This window comes from Monodon monoceros, unplaced genomic scaffold (assembly GCF_005190385.1).
Source record: "Monodon monoceros isolate NGI ecotype Baffin Bay Population unplaced genomic scaffold, NGI_Narwhal_1 Super_Scaffold_12, whole genome shotgun sequence".
Lineage (NCBI taxonomy): Eukaryota > Metazoa > Chordata > Mammalia > Artiodactyla > Monodontidae > Monodon > Monodon monoceros.
In genome coordinates this window covers 42,014,280-42,040,681 of record NW_021703768.1, presented here as the reverse complement: position 1 = coordinate 42,040,681, position 26,402 = coordinate 42,014,280, and the positions used below count along the sequence as shown (strand labels likewise).

The following is a 26,402-nucleotide window of genomic DNA, read 5'->3' as shown; positions in this document are numbered from 1 at the left end:
TTCTTTCCTCTTCCTATCTAACTTTCCTCACTCCACAAATACTTATTTTTTTAACAGTAATTTTATTAATCTCTTTAATTATTATAATTAACACAATAATGAATTGCCATAATTTGCTAAGTTACAGTTTTTAGCAAATGGAAGACAGGCAGGCAAGATAGAACAAGATCTCTTCCTATGTCAGTCATCCATCCAGTGCCAGTGAAGTAGCAACCGTGCATCAAATGCTGACTTACCCCAAACTTTTGGTCACTCAGATAAAAAAGCACCAACAGAAGTAAAATTCACAGTGAGCCTCTCTGGCTCTCAGACAAGCAACTTTCTGGCCAGGTACACCTTCTAGAACCCAGGGGCCCAAATAAATCAAGACTTGCTTAAATTTTTGAGTTTTCCAGAGGAGATCCTAAATATTTGTTTTATGGTTTCAAGTAATTAGTCAGTCAGAAAAAGGGCCAAAGATTATTTGATCATAAAAATTTCCCTGCGAAAGCATTCCATTTTTAGTTAAAATGAAGCACAACCACCATCAGAAAATGTTTCTAAAACTCTAAGAGACTCTAAAAACCACTAACACGGAGAATACAGTTTCTACATGAAAACTCGTGGCGGGGAGCCCCTGGTTGGGAAGGTGAGCCAGGAGAAGGGTGGGAGGGAGCTGATGGGGTGCCCCGGGGGCCTGGGGTGCAGGGGCAGGAGGGCCTACTCCTTGCCCAAAGGTGGCATTTGGACAACATACAGGACACAGCATCAGGTGTGTCCTGAAGGCCCCTGCCACCTAGCATCCTTAGCAATCATAAGTGCACATGGACTCTCTCCACTTCCTCTTTCAGTTTCTACCTCTATAAATGTGGCAGCAACAGAGGCAGTGCCTTCCCAGGAGAGGTGGGGCCTTTACCATGTGTTCGTTAGATTTTCACAGAGGGGTCAAGAGATTCAACAGCTTTCTAGTGGGGAGATTTCTTTTACATATCTGGCAATAAGTAGTACATTTTATTACTGCCATTTATCTCCATGGAGTTTTTGAGTGAATCTAAAATAAGAAATTCTGCTTCAAGTTATAGTTTTGCAGTACTGAGAGGTACTTAAAAAGTGCCTTACAAAAAAATTCTAATTCTACCTAGAAGGAGGTAGAAAAACCATCCGAGGCCAGAGACTCCTGATGGCTCATGGCGAGTGGCCCAAGACGGGAGCGGTGCCCTGCAGCACCTTTGTGCTCCTAGCCCAGGACCTCCAATAAGTCCCCTTTGTGGGGGGACACAGCAGACTGCTCCTTAAGAATGCCCACAGTGCCCTGTCCTGCCAGTGAAGTCACCTGGTGGACCAGGCTGCAGCAGGTACCAGAGGCCCTTTGCACCAGCCTCTGATGGGCGCCCCCTTTCTCTGTGCACAACTTCTCTGCCTGCCCAGCACCCAACAGTGAGAGGCTGTGGGTACACTGTGGGTACCGAGGCCTCTCCGACCTAGTGGGATGAAAGGGACACAAAGACAGAACATGCCTCCATGGGGAGGACGGGGCGACATCGCCTTTGACCTTAAACCCATTGCTGTAGGGGGTTGTGCAAGCGGTACAGAAACGTTTTGGTCCATAGAGGCAAACCCAAAATCACAGGAGGGTCAGCCGCAATTACAGAGTTCCAGATTCCTGACCTGGTATGCAGCAGCATAGTTCAACCTGCAATTTCAGTTTGATTAGACTGTTATTAGGTAGCATACAAATTTGCTAGGGGAAAAAACCCCTTGAGCAATCTTGAAAAAGATGAAATAGCAGAAAACTTACAGAGACATAAATTTATTTATATAATCCCAAGAGAAACATCATCGAAAGCTTCAAGTTGAAGATAATTCCATTGACAATGAACTTAAAACAAAAACAGAATCATCATTTTTCTGAATTTTGGATAATCTTCAAATAACTCATGGTACCACTGGTGATGCTGCTGAGCCCTGGTGAACAGGACACAGAAGGTGAACAGAGCGAAAGCCCAGCCTTGAATGGACCAGCTGGCGAGGGTGTAGACGCACCACTGGACGACTTCTCAGAAGTAGCTGGCTGCAGTGATGTACTAAAACAAGCCCTCTCCTTAGTGTTTTATGTCTGGTCTCCCCTGGTTTCCTGAAATTCCTTAGGCCATGATCTGAATGGATGTTTATCAGCATGCCTGTCAACCACACGACAAAACCTGTTAGAAATCAGGGGTCAGTGAGCCAGTCGTCAGCATGCACTGCATACTGGCTCAGGTGTCTACTTTGCAAGTAGCCAGTTATAGGTGCAGAACACGAATGCCAATATAAAGGCGTACAATGGTGTGGGCTTTCCAATTCGGATCTGAAAAGGGGGAAATCAAGGCCCGTTGCACATAGTGGACGAGGAACATGGCCAGCAGGATGCAGTTGGGCCAGTGGCTGAGGCGCTCGGCCGGCGGGGCCGGCCCGGCGAGGAGTGGCAGGGCCCGCGAGGGCAGCTCCTGCACCGCCCAGGCGGCCTGCTCGGGCAGCCGGAAGGCGGAGCGCACTAACGTGTAGCGCCCGTAGGGCCAGCCCACCAGCTTCAGCAGCACGTAGCACAGGAAGCCCGGGGCGCTCTCCAGGTAGGCGAGCGCGTTCAGCAGGAACGGCTCAGCCAGCTGCACTGCTGCAGGCGTGCTCCTGGGCCCGGCCGCGACGGGGCACTTATAGGGCCGCTCTGGGAGGTGGGGCGGGAGGCGCGGTTACCTGAGGTCTGCACCGCCCCCAAAGCCCCGTGGCTGAATCAGCCCCGCACTGGCGGCCCCGAAGCAGCCCACGAATACTTACTGAGCAATGCTTAATTTCGTAGGGACGTGGGCATCGTAGACAATACAGGGATGAATCTTTTGGGTACTGCACTATAGCCTGTAACACTGAAAGTAACACAGTTCTTTGCTTGTGGAAAAACGCTGGATGATGGATTAGAACAGGGTGCACAGACTTTTTCTGTAAAGGGCCAGCTAGTAAATATTTTAGGCTCTGCAGGCCATACGGTCTCTGTCTCAGCTACTCACCTCTGCCGTTGTTGCACAAAAGCAGCCATAGATGGACGTGGCTGTGTTCCACTAAAACTTTATTTGCAAAAAGCAGGCAGTGAGCCAGATTTGGCCCATGGATTGTAGCTTGCCAACCGCTGGACTCGTAAAGTAGGATTTACCTCTTTGAAGAAGAGAGGCAGTATTTCGCTATTTTTCACTGACATCATGGTTTTGGTTTTTGGAAACTTTTTTTTTTTTTTTTTTGCGGTACGCGGGCCTCTCACTGTTGTGGCCTCATTGCGGAGCACGGGCTCCGGACGCGCAGGCTCAGCGGCCATGGGTCACGGGCCCAGCCGCTCCGCAGCACGTGGGATCCTCCCGGACCAGGGCACGAACCCGTGTGCCCTGCATCGGCAGGCGGACTCTCAACCACTGCGCCACCAGGGAAGCCTTCAACGAAGCTGTTTGGATAAACACAGAACTGAATTTAGATGGATCGAATTTCATTTCGATCCATTTAGATGAATGAGAACTGAAGGTTCATCTTCTAGTTCATTCAGTTACACATTTTGTTTTTTTGTGTGAGGTTAAGGAAGAACAGGATTCTCATAGAATCATAGTTGCAAGTGTTACAGATATTAAAGCAGCTCAATTCTAAATTACTCTTCAATCAGAAGGCAGAATATAGGTTTTATTCCGAGGCTACCTCCCCACCCTGCCCGTCGAAAGAAGATCACTCTGGCAGCACAAGTAAATGTGTGGGCATTCTCCAGTGTGTTAAAAGTTTCATGTACAGTATATTTGAATTTGTATTTTTTTCTCATTTCAGTCTCTAAGATAATAAAGATTCAATTTCGTTTAAAAAAGTATTTCTCAAATATCCAGCTGCCTCTTTGGAACCGTATCTGGGGAGCAGAGTTTGAAAACCACAGGTTTAGAATCAGACGTGGGCGGAAATCTAAGTTCTGCTAGTTACTTGCCACAGGCTGGTAACCCTTAGTTTTCCATCTGAAAGATAGGCCTAGAAATACCCACCTTGCTCTAGTTGTGAGGACTGAGTGAGCGTGTAAAACACCCAGCACATAGTAGTCTCTTAATAAATGTCTTTTTTTTTCTCTCCTGTGACTTAAAACATAATCACAGTCCTTCTTTTAAATTATATTGTGTGTGGCTGCATTCGATTCCAATAGGTATGGTTTCATTTGCCTTTACTAGAAATTTTCACCATCTTAAAGGAACGCTTGACTGACTAGGATCTCTGCCTGCAGAAATGCCAATTACTCCCCCAAAAGGAGTGGGTTTGGGTGGGCCCCTCACCCTGGTGTGGTTGTGATTCCATCTTCTGGCCTGAGAGTGAAGAGGAGTTTGGAGCGATCCACCCTCCCAGGTAGAGGATAAGAATTTAAGAGGCTTATTCACACAATCAGAAACAAGGGCAGTGAGTGTGCCGACTTTCCTTATTAGATTTTTATGCCAACTGCCCCATCTCTGCCTGGTCTCTTTAGAAATTAGCAGTAAAAGCCATGTACCAGAAGGGCCAGTGTGCACACCTTTGGAGAAGCAAGGATGTGAACAGCAGGGAAATGAGGGAGAGCTTGTGCCACTTGGCAGCCAGACTTGTAGGGAAAAGGAGAAAATCCACAAGACTCAGGAAAAGTAGTGTCCCTTGAAAAAGAAAAGAGAAATAGGCTGAGTCCTTAGGAACCAAAAGTAGTGAGATCCCAGCAAGCCAAGCTTGGCACGGGTGGCCTTGGGATTTCACAGAAAACCCCCGGTAGTTCCCTGACCATTTCAACTGGGGTCATTTGTCTTCAGCAAGTGAAAGTACTGTGGCTGTTCGTATAAGTTTCAGGTTTACGGATCTCAGGTGCTGAGTGGCCCAAGGAAATTGGTCCTGAAGCCAGGGTCCAGAGGGCAGCCAGACAGGATGCTGGGGGCCCGGGAGGTTGTGGTAGCGAAGTCGAGTTTCATTTAAAATTACTCTTAAACTAATGAGTGGTTTTAAGCAGGAGGTGATAGGACCTGATCTACATTTTGAAATCTTGCTCTGGCTGCTGCCACGGAGCCTGGATTATACAGGGCGGGAGGGCAGCCGGGAGGAGGACCTGTTGGTGAAACTCATCCATGTCCCAGCACTAGATGTGGGTGGCTTGGTCTGGGCGTCAGCAGTTAGGATGCCTTCTCCTTGCCAAGCCCCCGAGGCTTGCTTACTTAATCCAGTAAGGTTAGTGGTATTAGTAGTAGTCCTTTCTTTTCATGCCTGAGAACCAGCTGTTGCAGTTCAGGGCGGCTAAGTTTTATATGGTCATACCCTGAACGACTTGAACCCAGGTCAGTCTAAACTCAAAGCTCACACTTCCCTTTCTTCCCTTGCCACGGTCAGAAAAACCAGAGGGCAAGTCCAGATTGTCCAAGTCATAAACCGATAGGAGTTCTTTTGATCCTTTAAACAATTGGACCACATTCTCCTGTAACCAGTGTTTCTTTCTGGGCGGTACAATAATTTTTATAAGTTAAGATGGAGCTATTGATCGAGTAAAAGGGCTTGACCATTTAAATATTTTGAGGACTTTAAATATAGGTTTGACGATATAAGCATCATGCTCAAGGTAGAGGCTTAAAAATGTTCCAAGACACAATCCCTAAATGACAGTTTCTAAGGTTTTCTAACCAGAAGGGCAGTGCCGAAAAGTTGTTATTCATTTGATTATATCCAAAAGGAGAGGGAGGGAAAACGAGGATAACTCCATGTTCTAGAGAATTAAAAAATATAATTTTCCTTATGATTCTAAATAATGGTGCTCCTGAGTGTCTAGTGAGCAACGCATTACAAACTGGATGCCTATCATTATAAAACAATATCCATGAAACATTAATAATATTGAATATTAAAATGTGATAATTGAATAATAAATTTTTACAGAAGGCAGACTAAAACCTCTTCGGTTTAAACGTAGATGTAAATTGCTTAGGTGGACAGTAATATGAGGTCTGGCTAAAATGAATGGGTTTCCCTTTTGCCTCTGGTTCCGGGTCTGTGTGGGCAAAGTGCTGGGAGCTAAGCCCTATGCTTTGGGATATTTCTTCCTTTGGGGAATCTCAGGCTTAGCATCCTGGTTTTAAGTGATTGCGATGAGAAGTCACCTTTCTAATGTGGAGGCCGCAGGAAGAGACACCAGGAGTACAAAATAAGGCCAGAATCAAGGGTGTCCAGAGAAGCTGATGGCAGAGTGCATCTCCTGGGGCCTCCAGTGTCCTCGGCCCCTTAGTGCAGATGCTCAGATGAATTTGTGTGCCTGGAACACAGACACTCAATTAAAAAAAATAAGCAAACACCAATTTGGAGCTTACTGTGTTTTCTCTTATAACTCACTTAATCCTCATAGAACCCTCTAAGATAGGTAGTACTGTTATCTTTACTTTACAAATAACAAATTAAGATGCAAAGGGGTTAAGTACCTCACCCAGGGCCCCAGAAATAGTAAGTTGTATGGCTGGGATTTGATTTAAGGAAGTCTGACACCCAACTCTGTGCTCTTAATGGCTGCCTGATCGCTTCTTAATATCTGTGAACTTGAATTGAGTGTCTGGTGCTTTGACTTTTCAGGATAGAATCCTGCATTCGCTTATGCCAGGGATTTTCAGAGTTAAGTTGCTGAAAGCTTTTCTGGGATCCCTTATTTGATTGTCCATAATGTTGTTAGAATTACCACATCTACTTTCAAAATTAGTAATACCCCCAATCCACTGCCTCCTGAACATTCTCTTCATTTACTTTATTTTTCTTCATAGCACTTATCACCATCTACCTTGATTTATTTTTGCTTTTGCCTGCGACCCCTGACTGGAGTGCAGCCTTCTGAGCCTTGTGTACTGCTTGGTCTCCAGCAAGGAGAACGCTGCCTGGCACAAGGGAGATGCTCAGTACAGATATGAAGATTCATGGCAAGTACGTTGGTGCCTTCATCTTGGCCATCTAAAATCCTTGAACCTTTCAGAAGGCTTGCTGCTCCATCCCACCCTTACTGCATGGGGCAGTGAAACATCTCAGGGGCATCAGGAGCCTGGAAGTTGTAATACTAAGGCTGAGCTCTTCTAATTGTCACGTGTATGGAAAATTCTTTTGCTTAAAGTTAACAAGAAGACCTCTTACCACCTTAAAGAAATGACCTCTTTCCACCTTAAAAAATATACTTCATGTCTCCCAGAATCCTCTGTACTCTTAAAAATCGATTCCACTCCTTACAAATCAGAATTTGGCAGACCTCTGCTATGCATGAGGGGGCTGGTGCCTGTGTTCAGTTTCTGGTGCCCGGATACCTTCTCCTAGGTACTTAGAGTAGAATACTCTAGCTGGGAAAAGGCTTTTCTGTTTAGAAGGTCACAGGGACTTGTCAAAAGTGTTATTTGTGGTAGGTCAGAGATACTGTATTCAGCATGGGTTTTTATTGGCCTTTAGTAGTCAGAATATTTGTTGAACTCTGAAATACTTGTGAACCTGCTTTACAGTTTGTTTGCCTTCATTTGCCTTCATTTGTTCTTAATGATTAAAAGTATGGGCTCTCAAGTCCAAAAGATTTGGGTTCAAATCCAGGTTCTGTCACATTACTAGCTGGTATCTGTTTCCCCATCTCTAAATTGAGGATGATAATACCACTGTAAATCAGAACACATCACTCTTCCATTTAACTGTTTTAAGGGACTATCCCTCTTGCTGAGATGACGTTGTCTCAACCACTGTATCAATTAGGATTGGAATTGTTTGGAAAATAGTGGCTTTGACAAGATAGATTTTTAAAAAAATAAATATTTATTTATTTATGGCTGCGTTGGGTCTTTGTTGCTGCATGCAGGCTTTCTCTAGTTGTGAGCAGGGGTTACTCTTTGTTGTGGTACACGGGCTTCTCGTTGTGGTGGCTTCTCGTTGTGGAGCATGGGCTCTAAGAGTGCGGGCTTCAGTAGTTGCGGTGCATGGGCTCAGTAGTTGTGGTGTATGGGCTTAGTTGCTCTGTGGCATGTGGGATCTTCCCGGACCAGGGATCGAACCCGTGTCCCCTGCATTGGCGGGCAGATTCTTAACCACTACGCCACCAGGGAAGTCCCAACAAGATAGATTCTTTTTCCCCCCCTCAGGTAGGTAACTCCAGAAGTCATTAGGTCCCCAAGATGCTTTTGCTTTTGTGTGTGGACTCTAAACTCATGGTTCAAAATTGCTGCCAGAGCTCCTGCCATCACTTCTGCATTCCAGGCTGCAGGACGGAGAAAGGGCAGAAGAGTGTACCTCCCTCATGGGAGACTTTTCGGACTTTCTGATTGTATTTAATTGACCAGAACTTGGTCACATTGCTATACCTAGCTGCAAAGGAACCTGGTGAATATATCATTTTTTCACTCAGAAACAGAATTCTCTGCAACTGCATTCAGCCCTTCCTCACATACCTCTATCTCTCTGGGTCCACTTCTCTTGAGATTACTAGCAAGGGTATTCTCTGCTTTGTGTATCTTTTCTGTATAGTTCCTTTATTCATACTTTCGGCTTCCTCATACATTTAGGTTCCTATGATTCTTCATGGTCGTGAAGTTACTTAGTGCCTTTGTTTTTTGTGTTCTCTCAGCTTCACTTCCTGCTCCTAACTGCTTCATCTTCTCAGTACTTTTCCATTCATATCTTGGAGCGTGCGAATGATTGGTCTAGGCTAGCCTAGCTCTTCCTGCTGGGCCCCTCCGTGGTTGTTGGCCAGCTGGAGGACGGACGGCCTGCTAATTTAATCAGCTGTGGCTATCTTGCTTCTGGGTCTTTTTATCTGCAAGTGTGTGGAGGCAGAGCAGGCTTTATAATGTGACCAGCATGCTTGCTCCTTCACAAATGGAACTTCCTTTGGCAGTGAGTTAGAGATAAATCTTGAAATGATAAGCCTTAAAATTAAAAATCTTAACATGAGTGAATTTTAGATAGTGTGTAGATAGTCAACAAGTATCAGTAACTAACGTCTGATTGAGAAGTGATTATTTAAAAGTACAGGAGGGTATTTAAGACATACACCAGTATCCCTCAAATGCTTGCATATCCTGTGATATTTCTTGCTTTTATTCATGTTGTCACTTTCATCTGGAATGATCTTTTCCTCTTCCGTTACTCCCTTTCTCCTAGCTAACTCCCAATCTTTTAAGACTATTTGGGGATCCGCCCCCTACACAGTCTTTCTGACACTCCTGTAATGGGTTCCGTGCTCCTACTCAGTTTCTCTAAAACCCTTTGTGCATACCTCTTATTATGCTGGACGTGTTTATCCTGCCGTTCTCTGTCACAGGTCTGTTAAATAACTGCTCTCTCCTGAGCTGGAAGACTGTTGATGCCAGGGTTGGTCTTATTTATCGTTGTATGTCTAATATCTGCTTGCCTAGCAATGCCTGACACATTAGTGATGCTCAGCAAAAATTTTTTTCTTTTTCTTGGATTGAAATTTTTTTTTATCCTCAGTTCATGACAAAAAGTAAAAGGAATAAATTTGCCAAGGTGAATTGAACTAATTATTTTAATCTGGTAAATTAGAAGGGCATTTCTTTCCTGCTTCCAATTCTTCTTTAATCAGAATTTTCAGAAGGAGAACTGTTCTTATCTTCAGTATTGGGCCAAGATTCTGCTCTTGTTTAGAAATTACACATGACTTTTAGTGCCATTTTGCAGAAGATTGGCTAAAATTTTGCTGGCTTGAGATCTATAGATTCCGATATGACTGTTTATGTTTGTGTTTGATTTTTTTGCTAGGTGACTTTTCAAATCTCTGAGATTATTTCTGCTAGATGTCTTTTCAAATATTTGCGTTTGAATTTCACAGAGAGATATGTGCTGAAGTTATTTTTTAACAGGTGAGGGCAGTGATTCCTTTTTGGATTACTGGTTGAACACTTACATACTTCATCCCTGGACAGTTGTAGATTGCTTGGGAAGTATAGATGCTCTTGGGATGATGGTGGTACCGTTACAATTGAAAACATTTTGGAAAATGCCGAAAGACCAGTTTTGCTAGTTTTGCTTTAGACGTAAATGTGTCTTTCCAGGTTGATTATCACTATCCTTTTTCCTAGTCTGAGGAAGCTATAACTTAGATGTTGAGGAGAAAACTCCTCCACGTTTTGTAAACAAAAATTCATTTTATTTTGTAAATACAAGTTTGAGTTTTTTAGAAAAGTTAACTTATTTCCCATTGGGGAAAGTAACCTTTCGAGTGTGCCAAGGGAGTTGTTAAATAATTCACTGTTAATGTTTTCAGCGGCTACAGAAGGCGATGCGGGTTCTGAAGTCCGTGGCGTTCCCAAAGGTTTGTTTCTGTGTCTGGAGGAGTGACTACAGCATAATGACAGACGTAATCTTTACTCAGAGATGATTCCACCCACTCAGGACTCTGGAGCACCTACGCACCTTGGAACGCACTGAACCGGTCTTCTCTCCACAGTTTCCCAAATCCTGCACCTTTGCCTCCAGCCCACTTGTTTTGGGATGCTGTCAAGAGAAAATGCTAGATCTTAGCTTTACTTGGGAGTAGCTAATCCAGGCATGGGCCTCATTTCAAGGTGATTTACTGCTCTCCCTACCCCCATCTTGTCACCCAAGTTCTAACACACACCCGTGGTACTCAGAAGCGTTGACTTGGCTATATTAACCTTTTATTTTCATCACATGCAAAATTACAGAGGAGAAAATAAGGAAACATGGCTGTCACCTTGCCCTATATCAGAATGAGGGATTGCATGGCACCTCAAAATATTCTAAAAACAGCTCCTTTAGAAAAAGAAAATTAATGTGTTTTTTCATCCCCTGATGGAACGGAAATTTGTTATACCTTGAAATCAAGTTTCTTTGCAGACTGTATAGTATTTTCTGCCGTCTTGTTGAAGATTTTTTTTCTCCTTTATTTTCATGCTTACCTTTTGAAGTTTCTTAGGGAAAACAACAGTAAAATGTAAGTAATCATATTAATTTCAAATTGAGTATTCCTTTTCTCTTTCTCTGGATTAGACTTTTTTTTTCTGTAGCCCTGTCTTAACAGACTGTAACCAATCTGTGACTTGCTCTTGACAGCACTTCTTTTCTGCACTTTCATCAGATGAGGCAGCAAAGAAGGTGAGATTACTCTGAAGGTTATTGCTTTTCAAATAATATCCTTTCGTTCTTCCTCAGGTGAGTCTAGATGGAGATTTATGAATGCTGATATAGAGGCTACTGGGTCAGAGTTTATCTAGGGTAGAGATCCATTCTTTCCTTGGGGATGATTACTCATCTTTCATTCCAAGCTATGCGTTCTGTCCCATGGCTTTTTTTTTTTTTTTTTTTTGAGGTACGTGGGCCTCTCACTGCTGTGGCCTCTCCCGTTGCGGAGCACAGGCTCCGGACGTGCAGGCTCAGCGGCCATGGCTCACGGGCCCAGCCGCTCCGCGGCATGTGGGATCTTCCCGGACCAGGGCACGAAGCCGTGTCCCCTGCATCGGCAGGCGGACTCTCAATCACTGTGCCACCAGGGAAGCCCCTGTCCTCTGGGTTTTTAAAATGGGTTCTTGCCAATAGAGCATCTATATGCGGAAAGAATATGAACTAATCATTTAAAATTTATAACCATTTCCTATAGCATGACCCAAAGAAGTTTCATTATGCTTTTAAATATCTCTTTTTATTCGACTCCCTCTAATGAGAGTAAAGAAGCCCGTTCCCGAGAACATTACTGTTAGAATGAATTTGGAGTTTGAGCAATAGATGTGCTGCTTGGTTTGAGGTCAGATGTTCAGGGATAAGGCAGTATTTGTAAGGATTAGAGGTTAGAGAGAAGGAGGAAATACGGCTAGTGAGAAAAAAATTACACAAAATAAGTTGAGGGTTTTCAAGGGTAATAATTTTGACAATCCCAGTAACAGTACTTGTACATTTTGGGAGTGTGAAAAGCATTGGAAAGTAGGTTTTTAGTAACTGAAGAATAAATACATCTCCCCCCTTTAAAAGGTCAAGCTCTTTTTAAGATTAAGCTCTTAAAAAGAGCCCTAATGACAAATGCTGGGTCTCTTTCTTTTAAGGCCCCGGGGAAACCCACTTGTTAAAACTGACTATTTCTTAGAGTATTGCTCTGTACCAGTTAGGGTTAGTCGGTTGAGAGAGACACACAGTTTTTAAACAAGTTAGAGGTTTATTTCTCTTTCACGTACACAGTTTGGAGGAGGCTGGTATGGCAGCTGCACTGCCCTTTGAGTCTCCTGGTTTGCTCATCCTTGGGCTTCACTTCCCGTGTCCACTGTCCTCCGGGCTCCTCCCAATCTAAGGCCCCTGCTGGAGCTGCATGAAATCTCAATTGCAGAAAAAGAAGTAGGAAAGGCAGAAGAGTAAAAGGGTCCTTCTTAGAGTCAGTTCACTTTACGCATCCTTCACTTTATGCATCTCATTACAGAGAACTGAGTCACGCGACAGTCCCCAGCTCCAGGGATGGCGGGGAAATAGACTCTTGTTCCAGGTGACATAAAATAAGATAGTTATCTTTCACTTGGGGAAAATAAGCTTTCTAGATTACTGGGAGAGCTGTTAAATAATTCATTTTGTACAAAAGTAAAAATCAGGGTAATTTCCAAAGGTAGAAGGGAGAATAAACGTTGGGCAAGGTAGTGAGTATTCTGTCATTCAGCTCTGAGGAGGCCAGTGGCATTGCCCTGGGGTGTTTCCAGTAGTGTATTTTATGCAGAATAAAGAAACCCAATAGTGCCATGGTGGTAATGATACCTTAATAATAGAAATGATCCCCAATATTAAATCGTCAGCCATTCATGTGAACAGTAGCACCTGGAACTTTTTGAAAGTTTAGAGTTTAAGAACTTTACACAACAAATTATCTCATGAGTTTGGTTTTTCCATTGCTGTAATTTTTAATTTTGAATGTCCATGCAATGTAGCCTTGGCTTTCAGTATTTTCCTTACCAATTCCTTTAATCATACAGAATTAGTTTCTTATGGCCATCTGAAGAGGCTGGATCATTTTGCAGAATCAGCCTGATACGAGTTTTTGGCCTTCTCTTCCAAAGGAACATCTGTTTGGAAGCCTTTTTGGCTACCATGGGAATTGGGGATCTTGTGTCTCTGCTTCCTTGGTGCAGTGGATACAACCATGATTGCCAGATTTGGGCATTATAAACTTCACAGAGAAGCTTTTGCTTGCCAACAGTAAACCATAATAACAGTGTTGGACTGTATAAAGTTAGAGTTGTTTTGACTACATACCGATTTAATGTGCTAAAAATATTCCTCCAGTTAAAGAAAAGGCAATAAATCAATACTCGTGTTTGGTATACATGGTATTGTGAGTGGAAATGAGTTTTAGGAGTGTGAACTTGATTTGGGTATGAGAAGTTGTGAACTCTAATTTGAGTGCTGTCATTGATATTCTGAGACCAAGGACCTTAGGCTTCTCTTTAAATTCAGCCCATTCAAAACTTTTAGTATATAACCACGAGCTTTTACTTTTTTTTTTTTTAACAAAGGTTAGTTTTCTGTAAGCATTGTAGACATTTATGATCTAGTAAGAACTGAACTAAAAAAAAAATAAGTGCTTATAAAACTACTTCTAGCAGTCAAAGAATTAATCATTGAAAATTAGATATTAGAGCAGGATTTAAAGAAATGTAATCAAACCAATACAATAAATCACATTCCTTAAATTATGCTATTGAATTAGAGATTGAAGTATCTGCTTTATAGTCCCATGATAAAGCACTATGCTACATACTTTATTATCTCTGTTTTATTTGAGCTGGCCTAGAAAAAGCAGAGAGAAGGAAAAAATTTCAGCCACTTGCTCGTAAAGCAGGTGTCAAAAGACAACAGATTCTCTTTAGAGAGAGAAGCAAGACAAGAGGGGAGAAGTCAGTTCTATGGAACAAACATTTAGTTGTAATCTCTTATTTTAATCTTGTAGAGAATGTCTGAATGTATCCAGATCTCATTTGCTGTCTGTAGAATTGGCATTTACACGGTAAGCAATGTATATTTTTTCGGTACCAAATGTCATGAAAGTATAAATGAAGAACTGCGTGCTGGAGAGTGTATGGAGCTATGGGAATTGTCCTCCACTGCTGGTGAGAGTGTAAATTTATACAGCCACTTCGGAAAATAATAAAGTTGAGTACCAGAATGTTCTATGACCTGCGCAAATCTACTCCTAGGTGTGTACTTCAGAGAAATTGTTGTGTAATTATAAGAAGACCTGTGCAGGGAAAGTTCCAGCAGAAGTGTTCATAAAAGGAAAATATTAGAAATAATGCAAATGCCCATCAGTAATAGATTGGATTGTGGCATTTTAGTTAATTTCATAGGATACCATACAGCAGCAAACATTATAAACTAAAAGTAATATATATGAACTACAGCTATAATACACAGTGGTTACATTTTACAAATATAATGTTGATTAAAAAACAAATCACAGGAAAATACATGCAGTATGATTTGATTTCTACAAAGTTTGAAAACGGCAACACTAAGCAATACATTGTTTTAAGGTTAGATAAATAGACAGATAAATTATAAAGAAATGTAAAAATTCGGTTGTCGTTACCTCTAGGGCAGCAGTCCTCGACGGGGGTGGGGGTGGGGTGGGTGACGATTTTGCCCTCCAGGGGCTATGTGGCAATGGCTGGAGACGTTTTTGGTTGCTTCTCCCGAGGGTGATGGTGGCATGCTACTGGCATCCACTGGGCGGAGGCCAGGGGTGTTGCTAAACATCCAGCAATACACTGGGTAAGCACTTAGTAGTTATCTGGCCCAGAATGTCAGCAGTGCTGAGGCTGAGAAATTCTGCTCTAGGAAAGTGGAGGCGAGGAAAAGGCTTTAAAAGTTTTAGTGATGTTCTGCTTCTTAACTTGAATGGTGGGCACATGGTGTTGGCTTTACAGTTATTCTTTAAACAACATATTTGCTTCATATACTTTTTTGTATGTATGATATACTTCACAACACAAAAATATAGAAAATGTTAGTGTGTTTTGGAATTTTTTTTTTTTTTATATGAGTCTGTCAGTTGACTCCAGTGCCGTGAGCCAGCCCATTTCGTAATTCAGAAATATAGGGATGTGTCTATGTAGATGACCATTAAAGAACTTTTCTAATGTAAAGACTCAGTGACAGGGCTTCCCTGGTGGTGCAGTGGTTGAGAGTCTGCCTGCCGATGCAGGGGACACGAGTTCGTGCCCCGGTCTGGGAAGATCCCACATGCCGTGGAGCGGCTGGACCCGGGAGTCATGGCCGCTGAGCCTGCGCATCCGGAGCCTGTGCTACGCAATGGGAGAGGCCACAACAGTGAGAGGCCCGCGTACCGCAAAAAAAAAAAAAAAAAAAAAAAAAAAGACTCAGTGACAAAGTATCTTGACTTTTTCCCTTTGAAGGCCTAGGGAGGGGATTCTGAGAGTGAACAGGAAATGGAATGATGTTTACTTTTGAAGACCAAATTATTTTCTGTGGAAGGGTTTTAAAAAAGGTGATTTTGTTTCTCATCCACCTTGCACAGAGGAGTGTGAATATGTGTGCACAAGAAGTTTAGGGAAATTGTTTAGAATGAATGAAGCAAGAGCTCTGAGTAAAAGATATGACCACAGATTGCCTAGCTGTGCTTATCCTTGTACCTTCCACAGCGTCTGGCACACGGTAGGTGCTCAGTAGCTGTCTGTTCAGTTATATTGGTGTGAGCACCGTTTTCAGTTTTGCCTTAGTTTGAACTTAGAAAAAGCACATTTTCTTTATTCCTTTTCTCACTTGTGTTAGCTGCTTGTCTCAGCTGAGTATCTTTTTATGTATTTTATGTTTTCCCTCAAGATGCTGGATTTTGTGTATATTTGCCATCTCAAAACAAAATTGGGTGACATTTATCCCCAGTTAGATGAATAGATTACTTGGGGCTAGACATGTTTTCTGTTGTTTATCTGAAGTTACTTTGTTAGTATTTTTGTTGTTGTTGTTGATGGGGGTTCCTTGAACAAAGCTGCCTGTTTGAGGAGTCCCATGATGTGCAGGAAAGGCCCAACTCCAGGTCCTCTGAGTGCCCGGGCACTGGCTGGCAGCAGCCCAGCAGAAGTACCGCCTCAGCACGAATGCCTGCAGCTGTGGCCGCTCGAGGCTGTCAGCCGACTGTGCTTCTCTAGACGGGAGATCTGAGTGTGGGCACCGCGGGAAGTCAACACAACAGTGTATTTACCACTAGAACCTGAGAACACCGGGACTGTTGATGTCAGGAATGGTGCTTGGTCATCCTCGATTACCTAGCACTTAGCCTGGGCCTGGGACCATGCAGGTGCTCATCTCTGCTTATTTAGTGAAGAAGCTCTTGCTGTGGACTAATTCTAAGGCAGATAAAAATTGTCCTTAAAGGGGAGTGCTGCGGAGAGATTTGTGCTCCTACCCAGAATTCACGTGTCGAAGCCCTAACCCGCAGTGTGATGGTGTTTGGAGATGGGGCCTTTGGGAGGAAATTAGGTTTAGATACAGTCGTGAGGGGGTGGGGTCCTTGTGAGGGGATTAGCCCTTAGAAGAGATATCAGAGAGTTTGCTCTCTCTCTTCCCCTGTGCTGTGAATCAGGAAGGCAGCCTTCCATAAGCCAGGGAAAGAGCTCTTACCAGAACCCGACTGTGCTGGCACCCTGATCTCGGACTTCTAACTCTAAGACTGTGAGAAATGTCTGTCGTTTAAGCCACCCATTCTATCATAATTTGTTATAGCAGCCCAAGCAGACTAAAACAGGGAGGGGAAAAAAAAATCTTGTGAATTGTAAATAAAGGACATAAACAAACATGAAAAACTTAGTAGTACCTGTTGAAAAGAAATGCTAAGTTTTAAGTAAAACAAAGTAGAGGAGGAAACTAAAGATTATGGGTGAATGTCTGAGACGATGGTGATAGGTACTTGACATAACTTTTATTTCTATATGCCTCTAACGTTGCTAAAAAGCAGATTAAGCACTTAACTAAGGAGAGAAAAGCCGTACTTCTTACATATTTGGGATCCATAATCTGAAATGAGCCAAGACCAAAATGGAATGTATACAGGACAGACACGCTAAAAACTTCCAAGGTATAAAAGTAAATGCGTTGGGCTTCCCTGGTGGCGCAGTGGTTAAGAATCCCCCTGCCAATGCAAGGGACACGGATTCGAGCCCTGGTCTGGGAAGATTCCACATGCCGCGGAGCAACTAAGCCCGTGTGTGCGCCACAACTCCTGAGCCTGCACTGTAGAGCCCACGAGCCACAACTGCTGAGTTTGCGTGCCTTAACTGCTGAAGCCTGCACACCTAGAGCCCATGCTCCACAACAAGAGAAGCCACCACAATGAGAAGCCGCGCACTGCAACAAAGAGTAGCCCCCGCTCGCTGCCAACTAGAGAAAAGCCTGCTCGCAGCAACAAAGACCCAACACAGCCAAAAATAAATAAAATAAAGAAATTTATTTTTTAAAAAAAGTAAATGTGTTGTATGCAGGTGAGTGCGTACTGAACCTTATATATTAAACAGTTTAATGAAAACCATTACTCAGAGAAAACAAAGGCTGTCCTTTGCATGACATCCACTTTTCTCTCCAGTGTTTGGAGTGGACAGAGCTTTCTCTAGACATCGAAAGGAAATGATGCTTGTTTAGAGAGCCTTAACTCAGGAAGCTGAAGAAAACAAATCCTGCCTCAGTTTTCTAGGCAGGGATCTTAAGGCGTGGGTAGAGAAACTTACGCATTATCAGTGATGGAGTGATAGCCGCTCCCAAACCCAAATGCTAGGACAAATTGAAACAGAGCAAAACAGAAGAAGGTCTTCAGATGAAGCATCTGCTCTGAGGAGATAACTCCCTTTCCTGTGCCCTGTAGCACAGGACAGAGTGTGTTCTCTCAAATGTGATATCCTGACGTCTTACAAAGAGGTAATTTAGTTTTTGAAACAAAAGAAGACCTGTTATGTGAATCTAGACTATTTTGGGTATTAAACAACATTCACTGGGTTCTGGTCAGGAAGAAGAAGGGGAAGTAAGTCCAGGCCAAGAGTTTACATCACAATTGTGGGTCTATGGTTTTTTTTGAAATTCGAGCAATGGCAACAGGCCATACTTGAGAAAGTGATCTTGAAATGAACCTTTGGCAGTCAGGTGTGGATTAACTCCGGGCTAGAGGGCATGCTAGGGCATAGTTTAGGACTTCCCTTTGGAATGTCGGGGTAAATACCCTCAAAGGGACTTGCAGTTGTTCCCAGACGTCTCTGAGTTGGGAACTGTTATTGTTATCAGAGCCAGAGCACCGTGGTGGACAACCAGCTGGTGGTGGCTTGAAGCGGGGTGAGGATTGGAGTGGTCATTTGGGCATCTAGCCACCTTCCTTGTTGGAGTGCGAACCCCTTTGGTCAAAACTGAAAGCTCGGGGCTTCCCTGGTGGCGCAGTGGTTGAGAGTCCGCCTGCCGATGCAGGGGACACGGGTTCGTACCCTGGTCCGGGAAGATCCCACATGCTGCGGAGCGGCTGGGCCCGTGAGCCATGGCCGCTGAGCCTGCGCGTCCGGAGCCTGTGCTCCGCAACGGGAGAGGCCACAACAGTGAGAGGCCCGCGTACCGCAAAAACAACGACAACAACAACAACAAAACTGAAAGCTCAGAGGCCAAGATGAATGAAGCCGGGCCAGTTAATCTTGCCTCCTCCAGGATGGTACTGTTTGAAGCACATGGACCCTATGGGCTGATTGTTCCCTCTCCGTACCCAACCCCTGCGTGAACTAAAACTCAATCTAGTGATGAATGAGATTTGAACTAAATAATAGCAGTAAAATATTGTGTGTGGCTAGTGATTTTGGTTAATAATAAGAGCTTTAAAAACTCTTTAAATTCTTCTTTTGACTTTGCAGAAAGTATCAAATGCTGTTTTACTAGCAGAGAAAACATACATCCTTTAGAACAATAACAGCATTTGTGAAAATGGCATGTAGATTCATCCTGAGATACAGATGCATTCAGTAGTGGGTAGTGATTATCCTTTTACCGAGCTGTAACATTTGCTTGTACCTGCCACACAATGCTCATATTCAACTTCTGTGACTATATTTTTAAGGAGGGGGCAGGGAGGGCTACCTATTAGAATAAATCGCACAACAGTTGCATATCATTATTAATAATACTATTAGTAATATTGTATATTATTAAAACTGATTTTAATCTAGCTCTTTAAGTCTGAACAAATCCTGCCCTAAACTTTGAGTTTTTACAACATATAGTGCCACTTGTAAGGACACTGTATTTGTTTCCTTTTTGCTGCTGAGACAAATTACCACAAATTTAGTAGCTTAAAGCAACATGTATTTATTCTCTTATCATTCTGAAGGTCAGAAGTCTGAAGTGGGTCTCACTGGGCTAAAACCAAGATGTTGGCAGGGCTGCTGTAGAGGACAGGAGGCTCTAGAGGACAATCTGATCCTTACCTTTGGTGGCTGCCTGTATTCCTTTGCTCTTGGCCCCCTTCTAGCAGTGGCATCACTTCAGCTTCTCCGTTTGCCACATCTCTGTTTCTGTCATCACATCTTCTCTAACACGTCTAATAATCCTCTCTCTCTCTTTATAAGGACCCTAGTAATTAAATTGGGCACACCTGGATAATCCAGGCCAACCTTCCCATTCCCATCTCAAGATGCTTAACTTAATCACACCTGTGACGCCCCCTTTTTGCCACGTAAGGTAACATAGTCATGGGTTTTGAGGATTAGGACATGAACATCTCATGGAGGAGGGGAAGGGAAGCAGCATGCTGTGTACCACAGGCACCAAAGAAGAAAGTATAGAGGACTCAGTAAAATCTGTCATCATTCCTGGAGGGAAAGGAAATCAAGGTAGGCAATCCTGATGCCGGGTTTAGGATGTTACTGTCAGTAAAACACCAAAGTTAAACACGTGTCAGACAGACTGGCAGTCCCGCATATGGGCTCTGCAAGTCTTTGCTCTGGGAACAAACTAAAGAGCAGCTTTAATACATGACCATGTGGAGAGGAGTGGTGTTGACTGTCCCTGTTTTCTGTGCTCCTTGAAGGCTCCAGATTAAATATTTATTGTAAATTGTGTGGGATGCTGAGATGTCTGCAGTCCTAATAAAGAAATGAAAAGCTCCAAGACAAAGGGAGGCGCACGTTAATTGAAGAAATTCAGCATTATTGTATACCTTAATGGAACGGAAATGAATTAAGTTATTGGTTTGGCTGTTTTAGTGAAGATCAAAATAACAGTGGCTTAAACAGAGTTAAGTTTCTATTTCATATCAGATTGTAAGCTGGTAGTCAGCTTGGAATCTAGCCCTTTGCTTCATGAGTCCTTTAGGGACTCAGTCTCCTTCTAGCATGTTCTTCCATTGCCTAGTTTATTCTGCTCCTGTGCGGGTTGAAGACAGCTCACCACTCCCGTGTCTGTTAGTTTTTTGGGAAAGAGGAATGGAGGCCAAGCAGTTCCCTTTATGGGTGTGACCTGGAAGTTCTACACACTTCCCCTCACCTCCCAAGTCCCGGAAATTGAGTCACATGACTGTGTCACTGCAGGAGAGGCTTAGAAATGGGGGCTCTGGTGAGGAGCTCTCGGGGTTCTATTCCTAACGGGGAGAAGAGAATGGACACTGGGGGACAATTTGCTGTCTCTTGAGGAAATAAGCTAAGGCAAATTGATCTGCACTTCAGCTTCACACAGGGCAGTATACCCTGAGGAAGGTGTGGAGGAGAGTCAGCATTGCTGGTAGCCATTGCCAGTGCACACGTTGAATGAGCACCTAGTGGGGCAACAAGAGTGATTTTGTGTTTGTGACAAGTCCGCCTTCTGGTTGGATGGATAACTGAGGCTTTACGGGCCAAGATCAAATCTAGTATTTTATTTACACATGTCAGCATATTATATGTACTTTTGTGCACAGACACATGTGGTTAGTGCACATTTGTATTTTGACAATTTTATTTTGAAGGGTGTAAGTGGAAGGTTATATGCTTTATAATCTAGGAGATGAGAGTTGATGATTGCTTGCCTTCTTTAATAAACAAAATAATGTGCTCAAGTAGAGCAAGAATATCTGGCTAATGTTGCTAACTTTCCTGGCAGGGGGATTTAAAGTTTGAGGTTTAATGAACTTGTTGAGAGCCACAAATATCCATCAACTCTCTGTTTATACAGTAAGAGAGTTACACCATGAAATGTGTAATTGAGATTACATGTGTAATGTGTAATGTGAGAAATGAGATTGACAGGAATGCCATGCTTTTTTTTTTTTTTTTTTTAAATCATCTTTTGAAATTGGAGCCCATATGAGAACAAGATAAAATCTGTTTGGTTTAGGTGTTTTATTCTGGGGAATGTAGAATGTATCCTTTCCTCTCACCATCAAGGCTTGTCTGCTGCAGACCTTTGTGACTCCAGCACAGCTCCACTCGGGTGGCCCTTCACGCTGAATCTGACCCGACTGACCCCACTCTCTTCCCACCCCAAACCCGCTCATGGCCCATGCTTCCTTTCTCCGTGACTGGCGCGACAGCGCACCCAGCGGCCACGCCAGGAACTGAACTCAGTCCTCAGCTCTCCCCGGCCTCATCATCTTATCAGTCCCCAGGTTTGGACCTCTCCCATCCTAGTCATCTCTCCTCTTTGCTGCTATTACCCAGGTTCTAGCACCACTATTTTTTGCCTGGAAAACCCTAACAGCCTCCTCCTAGCTGGTCATCCCTTTCCAACCTTGCCCCCTCTCAATCCACTTCTACCTTCTGTAATCAGCGTAACTGTAAAATGCATGTCTGCTTATGCTGTAAATGTCTCAGTAACCTCCCATGGCTCTTAAGTTAAAGCCCAGAATCCTTAACAAAGTTTATAAGGTGCCCTGCGTGGATTGGCCCTGCTTGTCCATTTAGCCTTCTCTCTCTATCTCCTCTTCCACCTCCAGCATTGTATATTCCAGGCATACTCATCTATCTTCAGCTCTTGGTCTGTTCTCTTTTCTACTTCCAGCACTTTGTACGTGCTGTCCTCTCATCCTGGAATGGTGAGCTGACACCTCTTCTGGGAAGCCCTCCATGACTTCCAATACCTGGATTAAATGCTCTTTCTAAGGTGTCCCTGTCTTTGCACTCTAGAGTCTTTCACCAGCCAAAGTACCTGTATTTCACAGTCTTAGAATTTCCTGTTAATTTTCCTCTAACTGTAAGCTCACCGAGGGCAATGACCCTGTCATTCTGTTTCTCCCTTTACCCCCAGCATCTGATGCCTCTTTACCACCAACATCATTATTTATCACCACTGACATTTACTGAGCACTTACTAAGTGTGCTCAGGCCTTTATAGGTGAAATCATTTAATTCTCTACAATCTTGTGAAGAAGGCGCTATTATTGTCCTCATTTGATAGAGAGACAACAGGGGCATAGTGTGCTTAACTGTCTTTTCCACATGGTGGAGACGGGATTTGGAGCCAGAATTTGAGTGGATTTATGCTGAATTCTAAACCCTTACCCAACACACTTTACTACACTCCAGGCAGTAGATGTTCAATATGACTTTGTTGAATTTAGAGTAGTTTCTTTTCTTTTCTTTTCTTTGTCTTTTATTCAAAGACATTTCTGAAAGGGCCAGGCCAGTTATTTTGTGGAACGTCTTTCACGTTCTTTCAGACTCATGTTAAAAAATTTTGGCAGGAATATTATGGAGGTGACATCGTATCCTCATTGCATCTTACTAGGGGTACATGATGCCAATTTATCTTATCATTGGTGGTTGATATATCTTTAAAAATTTATAATTAACCTAAATCTGGGGCTGATATTTTCTAGCTTTACCCAGAATTCACAGACTACAGCCTACTTAGAGGCTATGGTATCCTTTATGCATTTACGACATCATCTATATTATATCTTTTCATTATAACTTTGTACCGTATTTTGAGGTCAGGCAAGGGACTATCTAAATTCAATACAGCTTGCTGAAGTTTCAGAAAATTTTTTTTTTTTTGACTTGGGATATTTTGATCTAGATGAAACCTTAGAGAGCATTTTCCTTCATTTGGGTTACAGTGTTAATAAACAATATAGTCTATTCCAGGTTGTTCTCTTGGTTAGGCTGTTGTGCAGTTGAAATCAGAGCTAAGAGTTCAGCTTTCAGGGTGTGCTAGCTGCCTTCACTTTCAAGGCTTAATGGTATGAAATAGTGGCTATAACTGCAAGTCTATTATCACGAGTGGAGAAGAAATTCTAATTATATATTCTCTGTTAACTCAACTTTATTTATGAAGTATAATATTTCTCATTTCTTGACTGTAGATATCCTGATTTAAAAGGCAACACAAAAAAGAGGCAGTAGAAAATTGACTAGTTACATGGGGATCATTCTTTACAAAGGCCTTTTGGAAAGCTTCATTTGGTTATTATCAATTGTAGCTGTGTGGTTAGGTGGAGGGGCTCTGTTCTTGATAAACGTTTAGAATCATTTAACTTAGGAACTTAAAATGTTTAATATTTCCCAATATAAATGACATGGTGGTCCTTAACAAGAGTGTGTCTGGTTGATGGAAATTTCCACCCTAGGAAATGCGTATTTTTATGTTGTCTCTTTTCACAGATGGTTGATTTTGTTTTCTTTTTTTTTTTGTTTAAAGTTTTTTCTGTTTTTCTTCTTCTTCTTTTTTTAATATTTATTTATTTATTTGTCTGTGCCGGGTCTTAGTTGCGGCAGGTGGGATCTTAGTTCCGGCATGTGGGATCTAGTTGCCTGACCAGGGATGGAACCCGGGCCCACTGCACTGGGAGCACGGAGTCTTAACCACTGGACCACCAGGGAAGTCCTGACTTTGTTTTCTTGACAAATGTTTAGTGTTTAGTCCTTAGGACTAGTACTTTTGTCTTGATAGGGAAAATAATTTGTTTTTGTCAAGGCTTAAAAATTATTTTAGAATGCAGTCACTGTCAAGGATATGGTTTACTTACATCCATAATTTGGGAACACAATTGTGTTTTAGATTTTAAGCAGAGCAAGTAGATTAATATTATGTATATAGAGAATATAATTGACGCTGGTGATCATTTGGTCTTTGCTTTGTAGAACTCAAATTTATTTAAACATTGACTTAGAATATTATACAAAGTGAATCTGAATGAGAGGCTTTATGCTTATTGTATATTGAAGAATCAGCCTGTGTCCTCCGTATTCCTTTGAGTTTAGCTAGGGCTCTGGTGTGTAGTTGGTGCTCAATAACTATGCATTGACTGAATAGGTATATGGTTCTTTGGGTTGGGGAGAAGAGAGAGCTTTGCCCAGACTCCAGGAGGCTCGGGCAGCTCCGGCTATAGCACCAATCACACATTTCACAGATTGTGCACTCTGACTTGGAAGGTCCATGAAGGCAGGGAGTCTTACTTGTTTCGTTCACTGTTGTACCTCCAGTACCTAGATAAGTGCCTGACATGTTGCAGGCACTCAGAGAATATTTTTGGAGTGAATGAATGCATGAACAGAGCTCCAATCAGTGGGTTAGAATTGGTAATACCTGCCCCTGGGATATACAAAGACATTCTAAGAGGTATGCTAGCATTGAGATGATTGTTAAGGAAATAAGTGTCCATCTATATAAATTCTTCTATCACCCCCCTTTCACAACTACCCTACTTCCAGTTAAGAGAGAAGCCACTGCTCTCACTTCTGAGTCTTTTCATGGTGTATTGGCCTCAGATATAAAAACCTGCAGGGCACAAAATAAAGGAAAAATTCAAAATATGGTGTTGAGGAAGTGAACAACTCTAATATGACCAGTTAAGTCATTTTCAGTTCTTCGCTTTCAACAAAATTGAAGGCAAGTACACTCAAATTGTCAGCTGGTCACTAAAAATAACATTGATAAGCCACAATATGATTCTGGGTTCTGGACAGTGGGCTAGGAAGCGTACATTCATCTCATTATTTTATACTCCATGATTAAAATACTACCTTTTCCCTTTAGCCTTTATCTTTTAAAAATAGTGGTTCCTTTTTTTCTGTCATTGCTGTGGAGGTAGAAAGATTTTTTTAACAAAATATGCTTCATTATATTTGAATGCTCTCTAGTCTTGTTTTATTTGTTAACAGTGACGGTGATAGGTTAACTGGGACATTTCAACTACCGTTCTTCAGCTTTATCTGGTACAGGTTCAAAATGCAAACTATTAATTATAGTTGGGTTATCACAGAATCGTTAATATTAGATTTTTTGTGCTTTTATTTTTTATAAATGCATAATTCACTTTAGCCTATGATTAATGTTTAAAAAAAAACAAAACAACACAGTGCTATGCCATTGGTCCTGTAATCTCTGCCTTAACATTTCCCCAACAATTGTAGGCAGCAGTATGGAAAATTTGCTATATTGTTATCCTGTTTCTCCACCCCATCACATGAATTCAACCTAGAGGAAAAGATAAGCCAGAAGTTTTACTGCCCAATGACTCCCGTTATGTCCATTATGTTCCCAAATGCTACTTTCTGTTGCTGGTGCCCGGCAAGAGGAATTAAAGTGCCTGTTCATTTTGCTGAATTTCATCATCTAATTTCCTGTCTAAACTTTTAATTTGAAAGGATCACAAACTGAATTTTGCGTGTGTGTGTGTGTTGGTGGGGGGGGGGAATTAAGCTAATGTAGAACTTTGATAAAACTTTTAACAGATTTAGAATTTAAAAAATGTTTAATGAGCTCACATGAAGTGTACAAGAAGGGGCTCTCAGCTTTGCTGGCAGAAGGGAAAGATCAGTATACTTTACCATTATTTTACCTATTAGAGATAGGAGAAAATAATTGCTGTCATGGGAAGAAAGAACAAAACCTAGCAGTCTAGACATGGAATATGAAAGAGGAGTATGGTTATTAACGAAGGAATGAAAATAGATTACTGGGGTTTGGTCATGTTTTAGGGAAGAGACAGTTTTTCGGTACTAGTCCTTTGAGAGTCTAAAAATCAATGCCATAAAGGCAGGCAGATTTGTGGATTGCAAAGCCAGGTTCTGATTTAGGCCCTGCTGTTTACTTGAATAATGTTGGGCAAAATATTTTATAATCTGGGCCTTGCTATTCCCTTCTGAAAATGATAAGTTTGAATGAAACTCACTAAAAATCAGCCCTAATTCTGCTTCTTGTGAATCCAGCCTCATTTGTAAAGCAGCATCGAAACCAGAAGCTTAGATGGTGGCTTAAATCTTAGGGAAAAAAAAAAAAAAGGTTGTTGAAGAGAGGCAGGAATATCCATTTAAATTTAGGATTGTGTGTGGGAGATGGATGTTTTATGTATAGAAAGGTTTGTTGGAAAATAGATTTCTTAAATGAAAGAGGTTGAGATAGCAGATCCTGAAACGAAATGGCCCTTAACATGCATGTAAGCTTTCATCTCAGAGTACACATTCTTC

The 26,402-nt window shown here is 42.4% G+C and overlaps 1 protein-coding gene and 1 pseudogene across 5 annotated transcripts in view; one reads left to right on the top strand and one right to left on the bottom strand.

Moving 5' to 3' along the window:
* The window catches only part of ARL15 (ADP ribosylation factor like GTPase 15), a 416,142-nt gene that overhangs the window by 19,955 nt on the left and 369,785 nt on the right, over positions 1-26,402 (top strand). For 3 of the 5 annotated variants that reach the window (XM_029216095.1, XM_029216094.1, XM_029216093.1), the window contains exon 2: positions 13,934-13,990. The exons of the other annotated variants lie outside the window; for them this stretch is intronic. In XM_029216095.1, the coding sequence (XP_029071928.1) occupies positions 13,934-13,990 (57 nt within the window). The remainder of the gene's footprint in view (positions 1-13,933; positions 13,991-26,402) is intronic. 5 annotated transcript variants of the gene reach the window in all.
* Positions 1,625-2,708, bottom strand: LOC114891657 (annotated as a pseudogene).